Source organism: Saimiri boliviensis, chromosome 3, assembly GCF_048565385.1.
Source record: "Saimiri boliviensis isolate mSaiBol1 chromosome 3, mSaiBol1.pri, whole genome shotgun sequence".
NCBI classification, from domain to species: Eukaryota; Metazoa; Chordata; class Mammalia; order Primates; family Cebidae; genus Saimiri; species Saimiri boliviensis.
This window is the reverse complement of record NC_133451.1, coordinates 41,314,258-41,333,902: the sequence shown is the minus strand read 5'-3', so window position 1 is coordinate 41,333,902 and position 19,645 is coordinate 41,314,258. Positions and strand designations below refer to the sequence as shown.

Below are 19,645 nucleotides of genomic sequence, written 5' to 3'. Positions count from 1 at the left end.
AAAATGACTTTTGGCTCTTTGAGCCCATCTTGTCTGACCAGTCTTGGTGGGTTCTTTAATACTGCCCACAGTGCTTGTGGTAGATGAGCCATCCCAGAGCCACACCCATTCTCAGAGTCTAGTTAGGGTATGCTGGAGTTCTCAGATGCTCTTTTGTGGGTTTCCTCTTTTTCTAGCTTTGTTTAATGGACTTGTTGGACATTTTGCAAACCTGGTTGTGACACTGTTAGCAACAGGCAAATGAGAGTGTCACACATTCCTTACCCTAGGTAGTGTCTGTTTCTGTAGGATAAAACACTTGTTCTTGCTTGTGGATACGGTATGTTCCTGTGTGTGCTGTACTGATGTACCCACCAAAGTTGTAATGGGCAGGAAGATTTTAGTTTCTTCACTGGACATTTTTGATGATTGAGGCTTTGTTTAAAAAATAATAATAATAAAGGTGAGTTGTTTTTTCTCTCTTGCAAAGTCACAGTGGAGATAAGAAGCAGGTGCCAGTTAAACTCCACTGACTCATTCTTAGATTACATATACATATACAGCATAATGTTATTTGGGTGTTTCTGCTTGTCATAAAACAAGGACTCGTCTGTTGGAACCAATTGTGTATCTACCTGTTTGTGTGTTATAAAATACATAAATAGCTCTAAAATGAAAGTTGTAATAATTCAAATAACTTTCATCATTGTTCATTCATTTTTTTCCCCAGTACTTTTTAAGGCCTAGCTCATTCAGAGCTTTAATTCAGTTCTATATTCCTATGAACACACTGCTACTGAAGTCAGTGGGGTTAATGATCGTATAGGCATTTATAGTAACTAATTTAATAATACTCTTTTCCATATACAAAATGATGAAAACTTGCACCCTGCACTGTATCAGTGGTTCTCTGATAAGCTTATTTATAGTTGTCTTTCAAAAAAAAAAAAAAGAGAGTTTTTAAAAGGATAGAATCCTTGGAGTTGGAAGGGAATTTAGAAGTCATTTAATGCAACACAGTAGCTGATACAGCTTGAATACCTCACAGTGAAGGGAACACACCCCCTTTTAAGACAGCTCATTCCATTCTCAGACACGTCAAATTCTTAACAAGTTTTTTCTTGATAAGAAAGCAATAAAAGCAGTAAAAACATTTATGCTCTGCACACCTTGCTGGCTTAAATGTCTTCCCTATTGCATTTACACAGTTGATTCTTTAGGCCTTTAGTATAGCACCTTCAACTTATTCAGCCCCTCAAAAATCTTCTTGAATTCTGTTTTTTTTTAATGTCATCTGTACATTGATTATGTCCTTACCCTGTCATTGGAACCCAGGCAGTCTGGATCCAGAGCCCTTACTAAGTTAGGCATTTACTCTAAGGGATCCTCGTATATCACAGCTGAGGTTCATTGAACTGGGTCTTTGGGATCTCTTACTCTGCCCAGAATTGCCCAATATTGCTTCTTTCTCTCTCTCTCTCTCTCTCTCTCTCTCTCTCTCTCTCTCTCTCTCTCTCTGTACATCTGCTCCTCCACTTCCTAACTTTGGCATACATGTGGCTTCAGAGTGCCATGATGGCCCCTCCAGCCCAACTGTTCATGATGTTCCTTGCTTGGTGCTGAGTTGGCTGACCACAAGTGCTCTGACTGGCCTGGCTGGTCAGGTGCTCCATGTTGACCCTGACACCCAGGGCTCAGGTACTAGGCCAGGAAATGGAAGGAGAGACAGAATCCAAGGGTGGCCCAGAGGAGGCTCTTTCAGAAATGCTCACAGGCAGGGATGGCTAAAAGATTGCTTTAGTATGTGAGACCCCTCCATGTATGTTTGTCAGCTACATAGTTGTGAATCTGCATTGTTTCATAATCATGGAATCATGTGTCTTCATTTATAACAGTAGGTCCTAGCCAAAAGCCTTCTTGAAATTCGGATGCTAAAGGTTCTATTTTTAAAAAAGAAAGGGGGTCTGGTCAGTGAATCTCCACCAGTCACCACCTCCCTTTTAAGCAGTCTGTTAATCAGTACACTTGATGTTTAACTAGCATTGGCCAATAACATTATTATTCAGACTTAGCTAATGTAAAGAACATTTTTCAGAGGGAACATTTCTTTTTGGTCTTTGAAAATATATCCTTTGTATGAGAAACACTGCTCTCAAACAATTAAGCTCATTTCCATGTTTAACTGAATTCTCAGACATGTTCTTCTAACTTCTGAATTTTCAGATTTTTCCCAAAAGTCCTCTAGAACCAGTGGATTCCATTTTGTAAATCTGTGAACTTTGAAAGCACATCTGTAGACTCTCACTTTAAAAAACAGTGGTTTATGATCTACATGATCCATCTTCTTTTTAGAACACAGGGAGAGTACAGGTGGCCTTCCTTATCCCTGAGTTTCATGTACATAAATTCAGCCAATCATGGGTCAAAAGTATTAAGAAAAAAAAAAAAACTTCCAGAGTTTCAAAAAGCAAAACTTGAATTTGCCACACACCAAGTACTATGTTGAATCCATGAAAATGATATGTAGACATTGTGTTACATATTATAAGTAATCGAGAGATAATTTAAAGTATACAAGAGGATGTGTGTAGTTTATGTGAAAGACTACACCACTTTATATAAGGCATTTGAGCATCTGCAGATTTTGCAAGGGTTTTGGAACCAATCCCCCGTGCATACTGAACGATGACTGAATTGTCTTCATCTTTTAGTTCCTCTCTCATTCACCACAGTTCTTCTCTGGTTCGTGACAGTTTGCTTAACTGTTTTGCAGGTTCTCACAGTTCTGTAGATTAGAAAATAATTATATATAATATACATACATATATATATATATATATTTGCTATAAGCTATAAGCTATGAATTCATTTAGAGCAGTTAGGTGCTGATTTTTCTCTTTTTCTTCTTAAAATAATCTACCTTGTCTTTTGGTTTAGTTCTTCCAACTAATGTTTATTCTGACCTTTCCAGTCTTAAGATGATTATCCTTGATAGACAATTGAAGCACAGTAGAAGTTGGCACTGAGAAATTCTGTCTTTTATTATCTGTTAACGACATTGCATTAATCTTTTCCAGGCTCATCTCATCAATTCCTTGTGACACAAATGAAAGGGAAAAAGAATTGAGTGGTCTCTAACGTTCTTTACACCTTTCCTCCAGTCTCAGATGTATATGCATCTGTTAATATTCACTGTTGAACATGTGAGCCTATTTTCAACCTTTCCTGTGATCTTTTTTTAATTTTGTACTTGTTCAAGTACTTCCTGTGAAGTAGCAGTGGTCTCTAAATACAGCTCCTTCACCCCTTCCTGACCACTTCCCCCATTTGTCTGGGCCTTCCACAATTACTCAGCTCGTTGCTTTGGACAGCTGTTGGGGCTTCTGCACTTTATGGGCCTTGATAATTAATTGAAATGTGTCCTCTTGAAATCTGGAATGTATATGTGACATGGCCTGATATTCCCATCTTTAACAGTCAGAAGCTCTTTGATACAGTTATTTTTGTTAAGAGTATCATTACTACTTTACCACTTTTGCTTGGATTAGAGTCCAGTCCATAGTGGCAACCTGCCTTGTTTCCTGTGGATATTGAGAGATGAACTTGATGCCAGTGCAAGTCAGTGGTGCTTTAAGCTAATTGAGATATCTAGGAGATGCTTGGTGGATGTCTGGTGGTTGTAACCCCTCATTTCTGGTGCAGTCTGCCTCTTTGACAATTTTTAAACATCTATGTTGGCAATACGCTATTTAATTCTTCTATCAGATGAAGTTATCTCCCAAGGAAATGTTATTAAATTCCTTCTGTCTTTCATTGTTTTCATTCCTTTTCCAGTAAACCATAAAATGGCATTAGTAAATGTTTTATTATTTCCAAGCAATCCAGCATGCCAAAGATGATTATCATTTTAGGTTAATATCCAAGGCTGGCTGCCAACAAGACTGAGTGCTTACTATGTGTGAGGCCCAACTCTAGGCGTACTATGGATTTCCGTGTCATACTGTTTAAGGATATCCTTTCTTCTGAATATCAGGAATACTCTTTAGAATCTACCACTTAGAATTTGTAGTGCTACTTCAGGGGCTTGTGACAATTTAGCATGAGTTCAAGAAATATTAAGCCATTACTTTTTTTCCTTTTTAGACAAGAACTACTGTGTTATGTTTTACACTTGTTTATGTTTAAATCATTTCCTTCAAAGGTACTTAAAGAAAACATTATTTGCCATGTCTACCAATGACAGGTCCTAATGAGAAAGTGTATTAGTGGTTATTAGGATAGAGAAAAGACTACGCAGTTCTGGGAATTTTTGGATGCCTTATATTTAAATAGAAAATTCAGTAAATATTTAGTGCACAAAAGGGACTTCCCTTTTTGTGTCATTCATGTTACTTCCTCATATTAGAGCAGCATACCTAATAGGTGCTTACCCATACCCTTGTGCATGTCCCAGCCTCTGTACCTAACCATCTATGGCATCTATTATTATTGAGCTAAGTATGTAGCTCAAAAGATTAATATCAGACATATAATGATCTTTTACATAGAGGATATATTCAAAACTTCTATAGATATCACTTCAAAGAAGAATGGCCAAGGAGAGTATTTTGACACTTAAGTAGCATCCAGCAAGGCTGAAGGGGTAGAGGAAGGTCTTGACTGGAAATACTGTTGAGGTGTTATAGACCAGCAAAGGATAAATAAAGGGAGAGGTGAGGTCAAATTTAATTGATGAATTAATGCATGAATGTATCTATCAGTGTCAGCTTTAGATATGGGTTGAACTTTATCAATTTCCAAATGTTTTCTTGGCTTTGGTGCTCACTGGCTCTCTGACCTTGAGCAAGTCTCCACATGACAAGTGAGGTTTCTCAATCTTCATCATTTTTATAGTTCTTTTAAAAAGTGAACACTTTTGTATGATGAAAAACTATCAATTGTTGAAGGAGATAACCATATTTTACATGATCAGGGGTATATAATATTTTGTTACAACGCATGAACAAGAGAGTAATGGAGAGGAAGGTAGGGATGTGGAAAACTTTTTGGCTATTGTGCAAGTTCATTAGGGTTGCAAGCCACTATTGTCCCAGAACATGCTGGACTCAGAGCTTGATTAGGGCAGCTGTTAACATCAGAAGAGATCTGAACCAGCAAGTAGGGCCTGTTGGGGAAGGTTCCACGTAGCCTGCTTATTCTTAAGCAGGGAAATTACACTGTGGTTCCAGGTCATCATTCCATGCAGATCAGAAAAGCCAGCTAGTGGTTGAGGTGTACAGGGAACAGGGTTTATCTTCTTGAAGAAGGCTAGCTGTTCTGGGTAGGGCATCAGTGCCCACCTACATTCGATGGGTATTGGAACAGGACTTGACTTCCAGCAGAGGACTGAAATGATTCTGCCAAGATTCCATAGTATAGAGGCTGAGCATATCCTTTAAGCAGGTGGAGTAGCTCCTGGAATCACATGAAAAGCTTAGAGAAAGGTCGAGGAGGATCTAAGGCAGCTTGACTAATACCAGAGATTCATTCCTCTGTGTTCAGCCTTTTCATCTGTCCAGATGGCAAATTGACTGTGATTGGCTTAGCCTGGGTCATGTGCTGACTTTTAAGTCGATGCAGGACATGAAGCCTTGACGGAGCAGTCCCCTAAGACTATGGGAGGAGGGGAAGTTGGTAAGCAATGGACTGCTTCCAGGAGAAACAGATGCCAAGCTGGAAAGAGCAGATTGTCCACTGCACAGAGCCTGCATTAACACTTGGTTACAGGGATGGTGTATTAATGCAACTGAAAATTTCATTTTTCCTTTGTCTACTGTGGTCATGGTCTAGAAGTCTGAGAGATATTGCTAAATAGTTTCCACTTTAATTTCCATGCTTTTAAGGGTGTTTGATTTCTTCATTACCATATTTGAAAATGTAGTGTGTAAGTCTTAACCTTTAAAGCACCCAGTTTATTGTTTCCAGAGTGATGGTTCCTTCTTTTCATGAGCTGTCTCTCTCCCTGTCTCTGAACAGCTGCTGTCAGGCTCACAATCTAACATTTGAAGTGACTGTTCTGCTCCAACAATGCAGAACATGGGATTTCAAACCTCCTTTGTCACTGCAGTAATTGCTTCTGCGTTTATAATTAAATGAACTATCTGTACTAAAATACCACTAAAAACAAAATAAGTACAAACATCTAAATTGGTCAGCCCATGATTGTTTTGATCCAGCTTAAGAAGCATTGTGTGTGTGTGTGTGTGTGTGTGTGTGTGTGTGTGTGTTCTTAAGCCCATTGCTTTCCTTTGGCAAATTTTCCCTTCCCCCATAGTTTTAGGGGACTGCTCCATAAGTTACTATGCTTCTCTTTGACTTAAAAGTCAGCACATGGCCCATGCTAAGCCAGTCACAGCCAATTTGCCATCTGGAGAGATGAAAAGGTGGAACACAGACAGGACTGAATCTGGGTGAACTGATTGTCCATTAGTCAAGCTGCCTGAGATCTTCCTCAGCCTTTTTGTAAGCTTTTCATGTGCTTCCAGGAGCTATTCCACCTGCTTAAGAAGCTTATACACACACACACACACACACACACACACACACACACACACACGTACGTGACTACATAGCCTGTATGTATGTGTGTGCGTGTGTGTATGTGTATTCTTAAGCTTCTGTATCAAAACAATATATACAAATGTGTGTGTGTTTGTGTGTGTGTGTGTGTGTGTGTGTGTGTGTATTCAGGACTTTTGATTATTAAGGCTTTGAAAAGGATAGTGGTTAATTGCTTATAATTCCATGTTAGTAGCACCTAACTTTAATCACACTTAAGTTCTGCAGTTGTGCCTTAAAGTTTGTCTAGTTTCCCTATTAATATATTCTTATTAGATTTTTTGACTGTTGCAAGCATGACTGCTTGTTTAATGACCTCAATCTAAGGCAAGAAACTTGAGCAATTAATATGGTCTCTTTAATGCCAACCATTGGAAACCATTGAGTAAAAGGTTATATAATTGGACTCTCCTGAATATTTTTAGGAAATAATATAATAGAGATTCTGATTCCAATTACAGCCTTACTTATAATTGCAATAAAGTTGAGTCTGCAAAAAAACTTAATGGTTCTATAACCATATTACCAGGCAGCAGAATGATTTTGTATCTTCTTCTTGTCTTCCTCCTACCTACCACCCCTGCATTTCTGTTGCATAACCCCTATACAGATGACAATTTTGTAAAAACAAAAAAATTACTTATTTAACATTAATTTACCAAATTTTGTGGCAAAATTTATTATTTTGCTGTCTACAATGATTTACACTGGTCACAACTATAAATGTTATCCGAAATAGGTAAATATCAATACGTACATTAGAGTCTTTAAGGCTTTTCTTTTTCTCTTATCAGGTATTTTTTGTTGTTGTTGTTTTGTTTTTGAGACAGAGTTTCACTCTTTTGCCCAGGCTGGAGCGCAATGGCGCAATCTTGGCTCACCGCAACCTCCACCTCCTGGGTTCAAGCGATTCTCCTGCCTCAGTCTCCTGAGTAGCTGGGATTACAGGCAGGTGCCACCACAGCTGGATAATTTTTGTATTTTTAGTAGAGACACGGTTTCTGCATGTTGGTCAGGCTGGTATTGAATTACTGACCTCAAGTTTATCTGCTTGCCTCCGCCTCCCAGAGTCCTGGAATTACAGGTGTGAGCCACTGTGCCTGGCTCCATATCAAGTATTTTGAAGGGGAGATAAATCTCTAAGGAGGAGAATGTGACAGGAACTGTTTGAATGACAAGTATTGTGCTACAATGCTAACATAATGTCATCCTCACATTAACCATATTTTATGGGTGAGGAAGCTGAGACTCAGATGATTAAATAATTTGCCCATGTAGAAGTGTTATAATCTGAATTTCAACATACATATGACTACATAGCCTATTTATTTTCTCCCACAACCTGCCTTTCTGATTTCATAATAAAAATAATAACTAGATTTTTTACATATGCATGAGGAGCCAGGCACTTTACACATATATTATCTCATGTAATTTCCACAAACTCATGTAAGAGGGTAGCCAACTAAAGGTTAATTATCTTGTCTAAAGTAACCGGAGCTCGTAACTAGTAGACCTGAACATTTTCTCTCATTCTTAGGCATGATTCTTTAATGCCCTCCTTGATTATATGTCTTCTGTATTTTAAACATTATTGATTACCATGTAATAATGAGAAAAATGATGCATGATATCTAAGGATTAAGGTTGTTTGGCTGTAAAGAGAATTCTATTCATTAAGTGGTTAATTGTTGTATTTATAATCCTAAAATAATGGGCAAAATTAATTTGATCAATATATTTAACCCAACACATCCAAAATATTGTAAATTTAACACATGATCAAAATAAAACATTGTGGGTGAGATTTTTAAAAATCTTACGTTTCTTTCATGTCTTGGGCTTTCGTTTGGAGTAGCGTCAGATGGTAGTACTATGGGGCATCATACAATTGTGAAGAGGTTATATAGCTCATGCCAGTTCTGCCTCCAGAGGCGTATAATGTATGCATCCACTTCCCTTCTTCTCTGTCATCACAGTCTAACCCAGGACTCATCATCTTTTACCTGGATTATCACAGTATCCTCAGAATGGTTTTTCTACTTAAATCTGTCAGTGAATTCCTACTGCATAAAGAATATAAATTCAAGCTGTTACTGTTTCTCACAATCTGGCCCGGCTTCTTTTTGTTTTGTGCTGTGTTTACTATTAGTGGCCCTAATGTTCTCAGAAATGCCAGGCTCATTCTCTCCTCCAGGGCTTTTCCTGCTATTCCCCCTTTTGGGTTGACACTGCCCCTTATCTTCCTTTATGTGTCATCAAGTTCTCAATTTAGCATCTCTTTGAGACATCTTCTCTGACAACTAAGTATAAAATAACAGCAGCTATAGTAGCATCACTAGCCCTGATAACAACAACAATGAAAATAGCTCACATTCATTACTGAACTCTTAGTAGTGCCAGGCATTGTTCACTATATTTATGCACTAGGTCCTTACAACCACCCTTTGAGGTAAGGTGCTCTGTTATTTTTTCTATTATATACATAATGAAACTTAAGCACAGAGAATTCTGTCAATTGTTCTATCAATCACTTGTTTATTTTCTTCCTCACTCTTAACATGATCTGTATTATGCTACTCTTCTCTAGAAAATACGTCCCTGAGAGAGGACCTTATCTTATTTTCCGCTGTTTCCATAGCATTTTAAAAATGCATGGCACATACTAGATTCTTAAGTATGTTGAATGAATGAATGAACGAATGAATGAACAACAAGTCTTATTGGATCATGGTATTTGGGATGAAAAATGGAATATTTCAGAGATGACAGATCAGAAGCCTTTCACTCATACTATTGAGCATTTTCCTCTGTTGCATTATACCGTGTGCATATAAGCATGTCATGATGAATCTGGGCAGACAAGGAGAGGAAGACTCTGTGTTATCATAGTCTGCAACTCAGTAGTCACTGATCAGTAGGTACCAGGTGGTTGTTGGCAGCTGATTATAGTCACTGCTTAGCTTTTCAAATATGGAAATTGAGTTACTGTAACAAAGCACCATTTCACTTTGTGACTGAGTTTTGGCTACAGATTAAGGAAGGCAACTGTTGCTGTGAAACATCTTGTAAAGACTCAAGGAGGGAAATTTTTTTACTTTGTTTTTTAAAATTTCCCTGCTCTTCTGAACAAAACTATTGATTGTTTTTCTGCCTACTGCCCAGCAGGTATTAATTTCACAGGATTTTAGAGCTGAGAGTGAATGTCAGATTATTAGCCTAGCCTGGCTTCCCATTTTACAGAGGAAGAGAATAACCCCTAGAGATGGAGTGATTTGTGCAGGGTCACATGGGTAATTGGTAGAAGAACCTGAGCTCACCTCACAACCCCTATATGGGTTAAGTGATGAAACACTGTTCTGGGAAGATGAACACCTGCTCACTTCAGAGTCATAATTAGGATACTGACCCACCAACATCCCTTGTTTTCTTGACAAATTATTGCTGGGAGCTGAAACGGTCACCAGGAGGATGCTGCTTGTATATCTTTATTTGTTAATACAAAGTAATATTTTCTTATTAGTATATTCAGTAGTTAAAAGTTATATGTGACTATTCCCTATACTGAAATTCCTGGTCCTTTAGAAGTTTAGAAATAGCATTTGGCCATTTTATAATGAAGAATGTAAAATTTGGCCTCTTAAGGTCTCTGGTTTAGAATATGCATAGAATATGCATAGCAAATACTGGATAATTTTATTATTGCTTGAGATAAACCACAGTTCAGAAAACAAAATTGCTTTTCTGCTGGCAGGGGAAATAGGAATCAAGCAGAATATTGCAAGCACTATATGTGGAATTTTCAATATAACTGGGATTCTGAATTACTGAATGATAATCTACATTTGGCATAAATAAGGAAAAGTCTTTTCCTTGCTCATTTCAATAAAACCTAGACCAGAATCATTTATTCTGGGAGACTTGATTCTGTTTTTAAGAAGTTACCCTGGAGAACACAATGTTGTTAGAAGCTAAGATTTCCCTGAAGCCATTATACAAATGTGCTTTCATACACAGAAAACGATCCTAGCTTAGTTCCATTCCTCAAAATGATAGGTGTATGAATTTGCCTGCCAATTTGCTCTATGAAACTTAATTTAAGAAGACTAATAATGCTATTAGTGGATATCAAATATGTGACTGAACACCAAGGACGTTGGGGTGAATGCCTGAGTCAGTCTCCTGGAGAATCCAAAATGTGCGGAAGGAGCATGTATCTGGTGTGACTATCATTATTTGCTTTGTGTGTCTGTGCTTGTGGGCCATGTTGAGATGCCTCCAACAACTTAGAAATTTGGGAAATGCATATGCCTTCTCATTTCTTTGTAAGACCAACATATTCAGGAGCAAAGTCACCTGCAAGGGGACCAGATTGGTTCCTAGACCTGCAGGGTTTGGTAAACCCATTGGAAGATTAAATATCAATTTGTGTTTGAAAATGAAAACGAGGATGGAGATGGTCAGGGAAGGGGTAAATCATTGGGTTAAACATTATCAGCAGTCTTCTCAGCACTGCGGAAGGGAAGAGAAGCATTAGCCAACAGACTTGAAGTATCATGGCCCCATTGCCAAGAGATTACAATAAATGTTTAAGAGGTTGGTCCTACAGATGCATCTACCCCTTTAGCAGGATTGGTTGCATCAGGCTGTGCTTCCCCAATGCTATGAGAGTCTTATTTCATCTAACCACTGGTGGGTGGGTTACTTTGATCATTTAACTTTCTACATAGGCCAATCTGGGAGAGTTGAATTGATTATGGAACTTCAGTTAGTCTAGTTTCTATGGCAATTTTTTCTCATTGTTGTTTGGATTCATACATCAAACCTACAGGCCTGGACAACGTATGTCTCCTTGAAAAAGAAAAATCTGTTTCTAGTATATTACTAACCTGGTTTTGCTCACTTGTTAATTCATTAGACTTTGAGGGCTTACTATGAACCAGAGTTATAATAGGTAACTTGCCATGTAACAAGGGAAGCAGGTGAACTGTCAATTACACCACAAGGTAAAGAATTACCACCCCAAAACATTCTTCAACCTCTAACCCAGAAGACACCTCTAATTTTTATGAAAGGCTCAGCTTATGACTATATCATTATCTACCCTGTTAACTCTTCAAGTATAATAGACATTTATAATATAGATTACATTTATTTAATCTATTACAATATTAGTATTTTAAGTACATTGCATGCATATTCCTTCATTTACTTCCAATTATTCCAGGAGATGAACACATAATATTTCTCAGTGATAGATTAGGAAATTGAAGCCTAGTGAAAGTAAGTAACTGCCTATGGTCATGTTTTATTCTTGGCTTTGCCATTTACCAAATACTGTTCATTCAACTATACTTAATGTGGAGATTTGAAACTATTGCATGGAGGGCTTCAGAGTTCAGTCTGAACCCAGAGAAGATGAATGGGTCACTGAGTGGATCTCGAAAGCAGTCAGTCGAATGTCTTGCAGTCCATTTCCACTAAATACGCAAGTATTGTGTGCCCTCTTTGTGCAAGATTGTGCTAGGAAAAGCTGAGAGAGATACTAAAGAGCATGATTAAGAAGTGTTTCTTTCTCTCAGTAAATTTAGCATGATTTAGGGACAAAGAAGGCTTCTGAAGGCCTGACCTACTGGTAAGACTCTGAGACCTGTTGCTAGGTCAGAACTACACTCCCCTTCCTCTGCTTTCTGTGAGGGGATGATATAAAGCATCGCAGTTTTCAGTCGTCCTTGGGAGTTAAGACAGGCGAATTAAAAGCTGTGAGTAAATTTTAATGACTTATGTGAATGAACTCTCTAAATTGTTAAATAAATAGGGATATGTTTTCCCTCCTTAAAACAAAGAATAAAACCATGTGTAGGAAGGAACGCCATCTTCGTTTGGCCCTCTTTGTGGCAGGGTGGTAAGGGATTCTCCTATTTTGATTGCTTTTGTCACCACTCTACTCCAACAGCTCAGCTTAGGCATTGCCCAGGTGTGCACAGGTAGCTCTTTATGTGCTTATTATAGCCGATGAAGGTGGTGATATGCAAAGGAAATTTTTAAAATGAAATCATAAAATAGAATTATGTTATGGTTTGAATAGCTGTCAATTTTGAATGTAGCAAATGTGTTTTTGCCTCTAACCCAGAACTGTGAGATAAAAATTGCTACCTACCTTCCTCCAAGTGTTGGTTCATTAATCAAATAAAAGAGGCTGTTTCTCTCTACACTGAGAGAGTCTTGACTGATAGTTTACTAACATTAAGTCCAGACCTAACCTGCCCATTTCTGCAATGTAAGATGATTTCATTGAAAGTCTAATTATAATGATTGCAAACTCTCACTTCAAAATTAGCAAGAATACTAGTCTTTTTCCCAAGTACCTTCATCAGAATATTGCTGAGGATCTCTGAGGTCAAGTATGTTCACTGAGATATTTCTGAGAACCTCTGAGGTTGCTATGCCTGTTTACTGCTAGCTGGCTGTCACCTGCTAGAAGTCAACAGATAAAACAGTTGCTTAACACAAGGAAATAACTGCGCCTGCAACCTCTAGCCTTTAGACATTCTGGGAGGAGGTTTCAGGTGCCTATTGGCTCTCCATGTCACTGCTGAGAAGACAAGGGAGAGGTGCCTACCAGCTTACTGGCGGAGAGCCTCGCTCCCTGCTTTCAGTGGAGATCTCCTTCCCCTGGCTTTCTGCATACATTCAGCTTCATGTACAACATCTTGCCAAAGCTTTTCTGTAGTACCCGGGTAAAGAAAGCCTGTGCTATCTGTGATACCCTGTGCTCAGAGCCATCCAGTCCCTTCAATGGTCCCACCCCTGGCAACAGGTTACAATTTAGACTTTTCCCCATTTTGATGAGGTTTCTCTTTAAAGATCCCTTACTTTCTGACCTAGGTTGGGCCCCTACTAATCTGTTAGGATTGTTTTAATTACTCTGATTTCCACATAAGGATTGGGATTAATTCCAATCCCTTTAGTTCAAGGAAAATCCTTTGCCCCACAGAAATTCATGAATACAAATTAATATCTGAGGGGGAGATGCAGTATCCAACTGCTTTCAGTGGATAGCAGTATCTAGTGCTCTCCTAGCAGCATTTGAGACCCCAGTGTAAGTAGGTGTGTCTGGAGGGAGTAACACCCAGTTTCTCAGATAAGGACATCCAAGGGCCATGCCTTCAAAAGTTCCATTACATAAAGTAAATATAAGACTTAAAAGTCCATTATGTAAAGTAAATACAGCACAACCTGAGAACATCAGCTCAGAGTGGAGTGGAGAGATGGTTTTTTCGAGGCTCTCTCTTTAATCCCAGAGAGGCTAGGAACAGCACATTCTGGTCTTCATGCTACCATGAAGGAAGAGCTAATAAAGGAATCCTAATTTTCTTAAAGGTTGATCTCCCTTTATTTGATAATCCATGTGTGAAATTTCAATTATATGAAACTAGAGAGAGAACTAGTATGTTTAGAACATGATGTAAAAAAAAAACGTGAAAGGCTGACCGTGAGCAAAGCTGCTGAGTGAGTCTGAAACCATAAAATGGGTGTGACAGTACCTAGTAGGAGCCATGTGAACTCCAGGGTGATAAGGATACAATGTGCTTCTCCCCCGTGCCCCTCCTACTTGGAAAGCTTTCAGTGGCTGGCTGCCAAGCAGAGCGCAGGGTGCTCTGGGGCCTGGCCTGTGTGTTTCCTCAGCATGGTTTCTCATCCGCCTCCACCTTGCCTTCTGTCTGTGCCCCCGCAGCACTGCCCTGTTTGCTCTCCCCTGCACACATGACACAGTTTCTTACACCCCAGTCCCTTGTGCTCATGCTTCTCACCTCTGGTTTCATACTGTAACAAACCCCACAGGTCAGCTTTTTATGTAGTTTGTTAACAGCACTTGGCCATCAGTTTTTTTTTTTTTTTTTTTTTTTTAATCATTGGGTGGAGCAGCTTTTCTTGCCCTCAACAGTCAAATAACCACTCCTTTGTCATTGGGTGTATGTATTCGGCAAACATTAGGTACCTGCTGTTTGTTGGCGCTGGTGTTAAGAAGATGAGCAACACACCATCTATGGCCCTAAGGAGTTCCCATTCTGGCAGGGGGAACCTGACTCAGGCAGCAACAAAACCTTCTGGTTAGTGTTTTGCTGAAGAGTGGGGAGGTTCAGAGGGCTGTGGAAACCCAGAGAAGTTTCCCTAACTTTAACATCATAGAACACTTCAGAAGAAACCACATGTCAGCAGGTCTTATGGGAAAAGTTGGCACTGGCTAGGCAGAAAAAAGAAGAAAAATGGGTTTTGGTGATACGGTACTATTGTCACCCCTTTGATTTTCACTAGAAGGTACAAAAAGCCATTTTAAATACTGTCTGTTCATATTCTGTATTATAAATTGTATGTATTTTTAAAAGTGTTTGTCAACATTGCAACAAAGTACCTGGTTGAATCTATTGTATTGTTTCGATGATTATGAGATGACTTGAAGTACTCTTGAGAATTTTAAAATTCATTTGTGAACATGAATTCTAGATGGAGAAAAAAATAGGTGATGATAGTGAGTTGGCTCATTGTTATAGTTTCCTATTTAAACCTTACTGTTTATCTTTTCTTCTGTCTTCATCTGGGGAAAAAAACCCAGAAAAGCATTAAATGCATATGCTTAAATTTTTGACTATATTTTAAATTACCTTTATCTTGTTAGTTTTACCTAAAACTGTAATTTAAACCAGTTTAAAATTAATTTTTACTTCTGGACATCTTTTTATGTAATGGAAGGAAATAAGTTATGGGGGAAATTTAAACTTTATGTTATGTCTTGTTTTTGACATGGCTCAGTTTTTACCTGACTATTAAATGCTACCATTTAAACCTAGTAGAACTGTTAAATATGGGGATGTTACTTTTTATTAGAAACAGCAGTAAGGGGAAGCAAGTAGCTTTTAACAGATTTCATATTCTAGACTAGTTAGGAAATGTGGTTTTGGACCGTAACACATTTCCTGTTCAATAAGAAGATGATCTCTTTTTAAGGTTATGAGAAGACAGATGATGTTTCAGAGAAGACTTCACTGGCTGATCAGGAGGAAGTGAGGACTATTTTCATCAACCAGCCCCAGCTGACAAAATTCTGCAATAACCATGTCAGGTAAGAACTAGAACTACCAAAGAATGCCATGAGACCAGCCAACAGAGCAGAGCTGGTTAGGTCAAAGTGAAAATGCTTGCGAAGAGCTTTCTGGGCATTCAGTTAATATTTGAGAGCTCCCTGGTGGCAGTGCGAATAGTCTGTTTTTCCATCTTCTATCCCATAGAGAAATATTAATAAGAATCTGGAAATACAAGGAGCAGAAAGAATAAGCACCCATTCACTGCCAATTCTTCATGGTCTGAATAATGGAATCTGCTTATGTGTAAATGCCTCTGTCCTAAACCTGTTAATACAGAGATGAATTACTGGTTTTGGTTAACAAGTTTTAACATTTTGGAGGAGGTCTTTGTAATTCTGCTCCGAGAATTCCTTTTGATTATGTTAAGTCTTTAAACATTGTTTTTTGATAGTTGTGAAATTTAGTATGGTGTGGAGGGATGGAGGGCTGCGTGAATTACTTCACTGCACCATTGTGTTTTCGTTCCAACAATAATGTAAAAAGTATCTGCATAAGCACTGGTGACTTAAGCAGCTTCTGGGACCACATGAACACCTCCAGTGCTAGGAAAGTGTTTTTCCAGTGGCAGAGTTACTAGATTTAAGAAGTGCCCACTTAAAATTAATGTGTACAACTTCAAATTCTAGAGTAACGTTTCTCAGTGTGGGTAGCGTGACATGTGTCTCTTTATTCTCCTTTCCATTTGATAAACATGAGGAAGATCTGGATGTTTCTAAGACCTAAGTGGTGATATCTTACTGATGTGGGCATATCTGGTGTGTTTAGTGTGGATTTCTAGCCAAGTTACTGGAGCGGCAGTGAAGAAAATTCAAGCAGAACCCCAGAAATCTCCCTGAATTTATCCAGGAAAGCCATCTCTGTTTACAAGTGTCTGGTCAAATTGCAGATTTGGGGGTTATTTTTTGCAAGATTATATTTTCTAGTCCCATGTTGTACTCTATTTTATGGAGGGCTGGAGCCCTTTAGCTCCAAAGTTGCTCTTCTTTGTAAGCTACTTCTAGTAATGTTAAGCAGGATAATTGGCCAAAGAGGAGAAAAGATTATGCAAAAAATAAAACCCGTGGTATTCACTCTTTATTTATTTAACATATTCACTATTTTTCGTTTATGTTAATGACCCTTTACAATATTCTCCTAATTTGAAACAGGCAGCAAATGTTTCTTACCTAATTTTTTTATATGGTAGTAACAGAACTTTTTAAGTATGGTTGCTAATCATGGAGAAGTTTTATGCTACTTTTCATTTTTGTTTTCTAGCACTGCAAAATACAACATAATCACATTCCTTCCAAGATTTCTCTACTCTCAGTTCAGAAGAGCTGCTAATTCATTTTTTCTCTTTATTGCACTGCTTCAGGTAAAGTCATATCATAAAACCTTGTCAAATATTCAGGTACTAATAAATGTTAAGTCCAGGACTAATCCCCTGAGGTTTATCGAAATGCTGAGAGATAAGCTAGTTTTGGTGTACATTTCTGGCTCTGCTGCAAGCAGTGTTGGAATCCACTACCTTTTCAAACCTTTTGATCATTTTTATCAGCTTATTTTGGATGTTCTATAAATTTGATGTGGGAAGGACTATTCATTTTGGGTGGTAAAGGGGATGGGACATTTTCTTAAAATGTTAATTTTCATAGTAAAAGTGTCAACTCTGAACCTTAGAATGCAAGAATTTAAATCTTGTGCTTCTCTTTGTATTTAAATTAGTTGTAGTCAGAAAAAGTTTTATTTTATTAAAAAGTAGCATATTGAACATATGCTTGAATTTGAAACAAAATTTTCATTGAACTTGAAAATAAAAAAATTTAAAAACACAACAAAACTCTCATAACTACTCTTAAATTGTGAGCATATATCCTTCTGGTCGTTTTTTCTTCTCCCAAACATTGTTTATTGATTTAGTTTACCCTCCTAAGCACTGTTTATTGATTTAGTTTACAAAAAGAGGATCATAGAATACCTATGTTTTTGTAACCTGCTGTATTCATATAACATATATGGATATTTTCCACACATATTTATCATTGTGCTTCTAAAATATCATTTTAATAGTTATATTTTAGTGAATAGATATACTGTAACTTATGTAACCAATCTTCCAGTGGAGGTGATAGTCCTATATACAACTGCTTACCATGAAAATAACATGCTTTTCCAGTACTTATTAGATATGAACAAATTAACTCACCCAGCATAAGTCAGCCAAGATAGTAAAATCAGTGAGGCATATTTTAAGAAGGCACTAAGACTGTTTTTTTTTTTAATATATTTTAAATTTTCTAGTTCTCATTGATTTTCTCTTGCCTGTTTTTTTTTTTCCCAAATAGCAAATACCTGATGTATCACCAACAGGTCGTTACACAACACTGGTTCCTCTCTTATTTATTTTAGCTGTGGCAGCTATCAAAGAGATAATAGAAGATATTGTAAGTATTCTATTTTTTTCATATATATGCAACTTTATAGATGTTTTTAAATTATTATTGGCATGGACCGTTTACAATATCATTTAACTTCAAAATGTATAGAATATGTTTTTACCCGTGAAGTTATTTTTTGTTTTCTATAATATTGCTGAATGTTAGTTACAGTGTTCTATTGCATGTATAGTTTAGCAAATAAAAGAAATTAATTTACTGTAAGAATTGGCTTGAGGAGAAAAGTACATTTGAACATTATTTTCAGTGAAATTAAAAAACCTCCAAATTAGATAAATGATATGTTTTACTATTTTCTATTTTTTAATTTAAATAATTTTAATAATTTTCACTGTATTAATTAAATGCCTTTGATTCCTTCTCATCTTATTTAGTAGTTCCAAGTTTCTTTTTCCTTTTAGTTTCTTTTCCCTAAGTGTCTTTTCCCTTTTCCTCATTTTAGTAAAAGAAAGTAACAGTAACCAAATTTGCTGTTTTTATTATTCCATAGTAATGAGAGAAAGGGGAAGTCACTTTCTCCTTTATAAAACTAATTCTCCCAAATAAATTCAGGCTTTTTTTCTATTTTAACTGTCTTTCTTGAGGAAACCAATGTTTTGTTTTGATTTGTTTTTTTCCTATTCTTTAAAATACATGTATTTTATATATATATATATATATATATATATATATATATATATATATAATATTTTTTTCCTAGCTTTTAAAATATTTATATATATACTTCATACACACACACACACACACACACACACACACACACACACACTTTTAAGTTCAGGGGTGTGTGCAGGTTTGTTACATAGGTGAACATGTGTCATGGAGTTTTGTTGTACAGATTATTTTACCACCCAGGTATTACGCTGAGTATCCACTAGTTACTTTTAGTTATTTTTCCTGATCCTCTCCCCTTTCCCACCCTCCAGTCTCCAGTGGACCCCAGTGTATGTTGTTCCCCTCTGTATCCCTGTGTTCTCATCATTTAGCTCCCACTTACAAGTGATCACACGTGGTATTTGGTTTTCTGTTCCTGTGTTAGTTTTCTAAGAACAGTGGCCTCCATCTCCATTCATGTCGCTGCAAAGGACATGATCTCGTTCTTTTTTATGGCTGCATAGTATTCCATGGTGTATATGTGCCACATTTTCTTTATCCAGTCTATCATTGTTGGGGGTTTAGGTTGATTTCATTTCTTTGCTATCGTGAATGGTGCTGAAATGAACATACACATGTGTGTATCTTTATAATGGAATAATTTATATTCCTTTGGGTATATACCCAGTAATGGGATAGCTGGGTCAAACGGTAGTTCTGTCTTTAGGTCTTTGAGGAATCACCACATTGTCTTCCACAATGGTCAAAACTAATTTACACTCCTACCAACAACGTATAAGCATTCCTTTTTCTCCACTACCTCACCAGTATCTGTCATTTTTTGACTTTTTAATGATGGCCATTCTGACTGGTATGAGATGGCATCTCATT

General features: G+C 37.4%; 1 protein-coding gene across 10 annotated transcripts in view; it reads left to right on the top strand.

Moving 5' to 3' along the window:
* The window catches only part of ATP8A1 (ATPase phospholipid transporting 8A1), a 249,992-nt gene that overhangs the window by 16,517 nt on the left and 213,830 nt on the right, over positions 1-19,645 (top strand). For 5 of the 10 annotated variants that reach the window (XM_074396074.1, XM_074396072.1, XM_003940967.3 and 2 more), the window contains exons 2-4: positions 15,586-15,700; positions 16,980-17,079; positions 18,050-18,148. Coding sequence is in view for 8 of the 10 variants with exons in the window: in XM_074396072.1 (XP_074252173.1) it covers positions 15,586-15,700; positions 16,980-17,079; positions 18,050-18,148 (314 nt within the window). In the remaining 2 variants the exon portion in view is untranslated. Of the gene's footprint in view, positions 1-14,574; positions 14,691-15,585; positions 15,701-16,979; positions 17,080-18,049; positions 18,149-19,645 lie in introns of those variants that run through there. The other 5 variants (XM_074396070.1, XM_074396068.1, XM_074396071.1 and 2 more) reach the window with 2 other exon arrangements.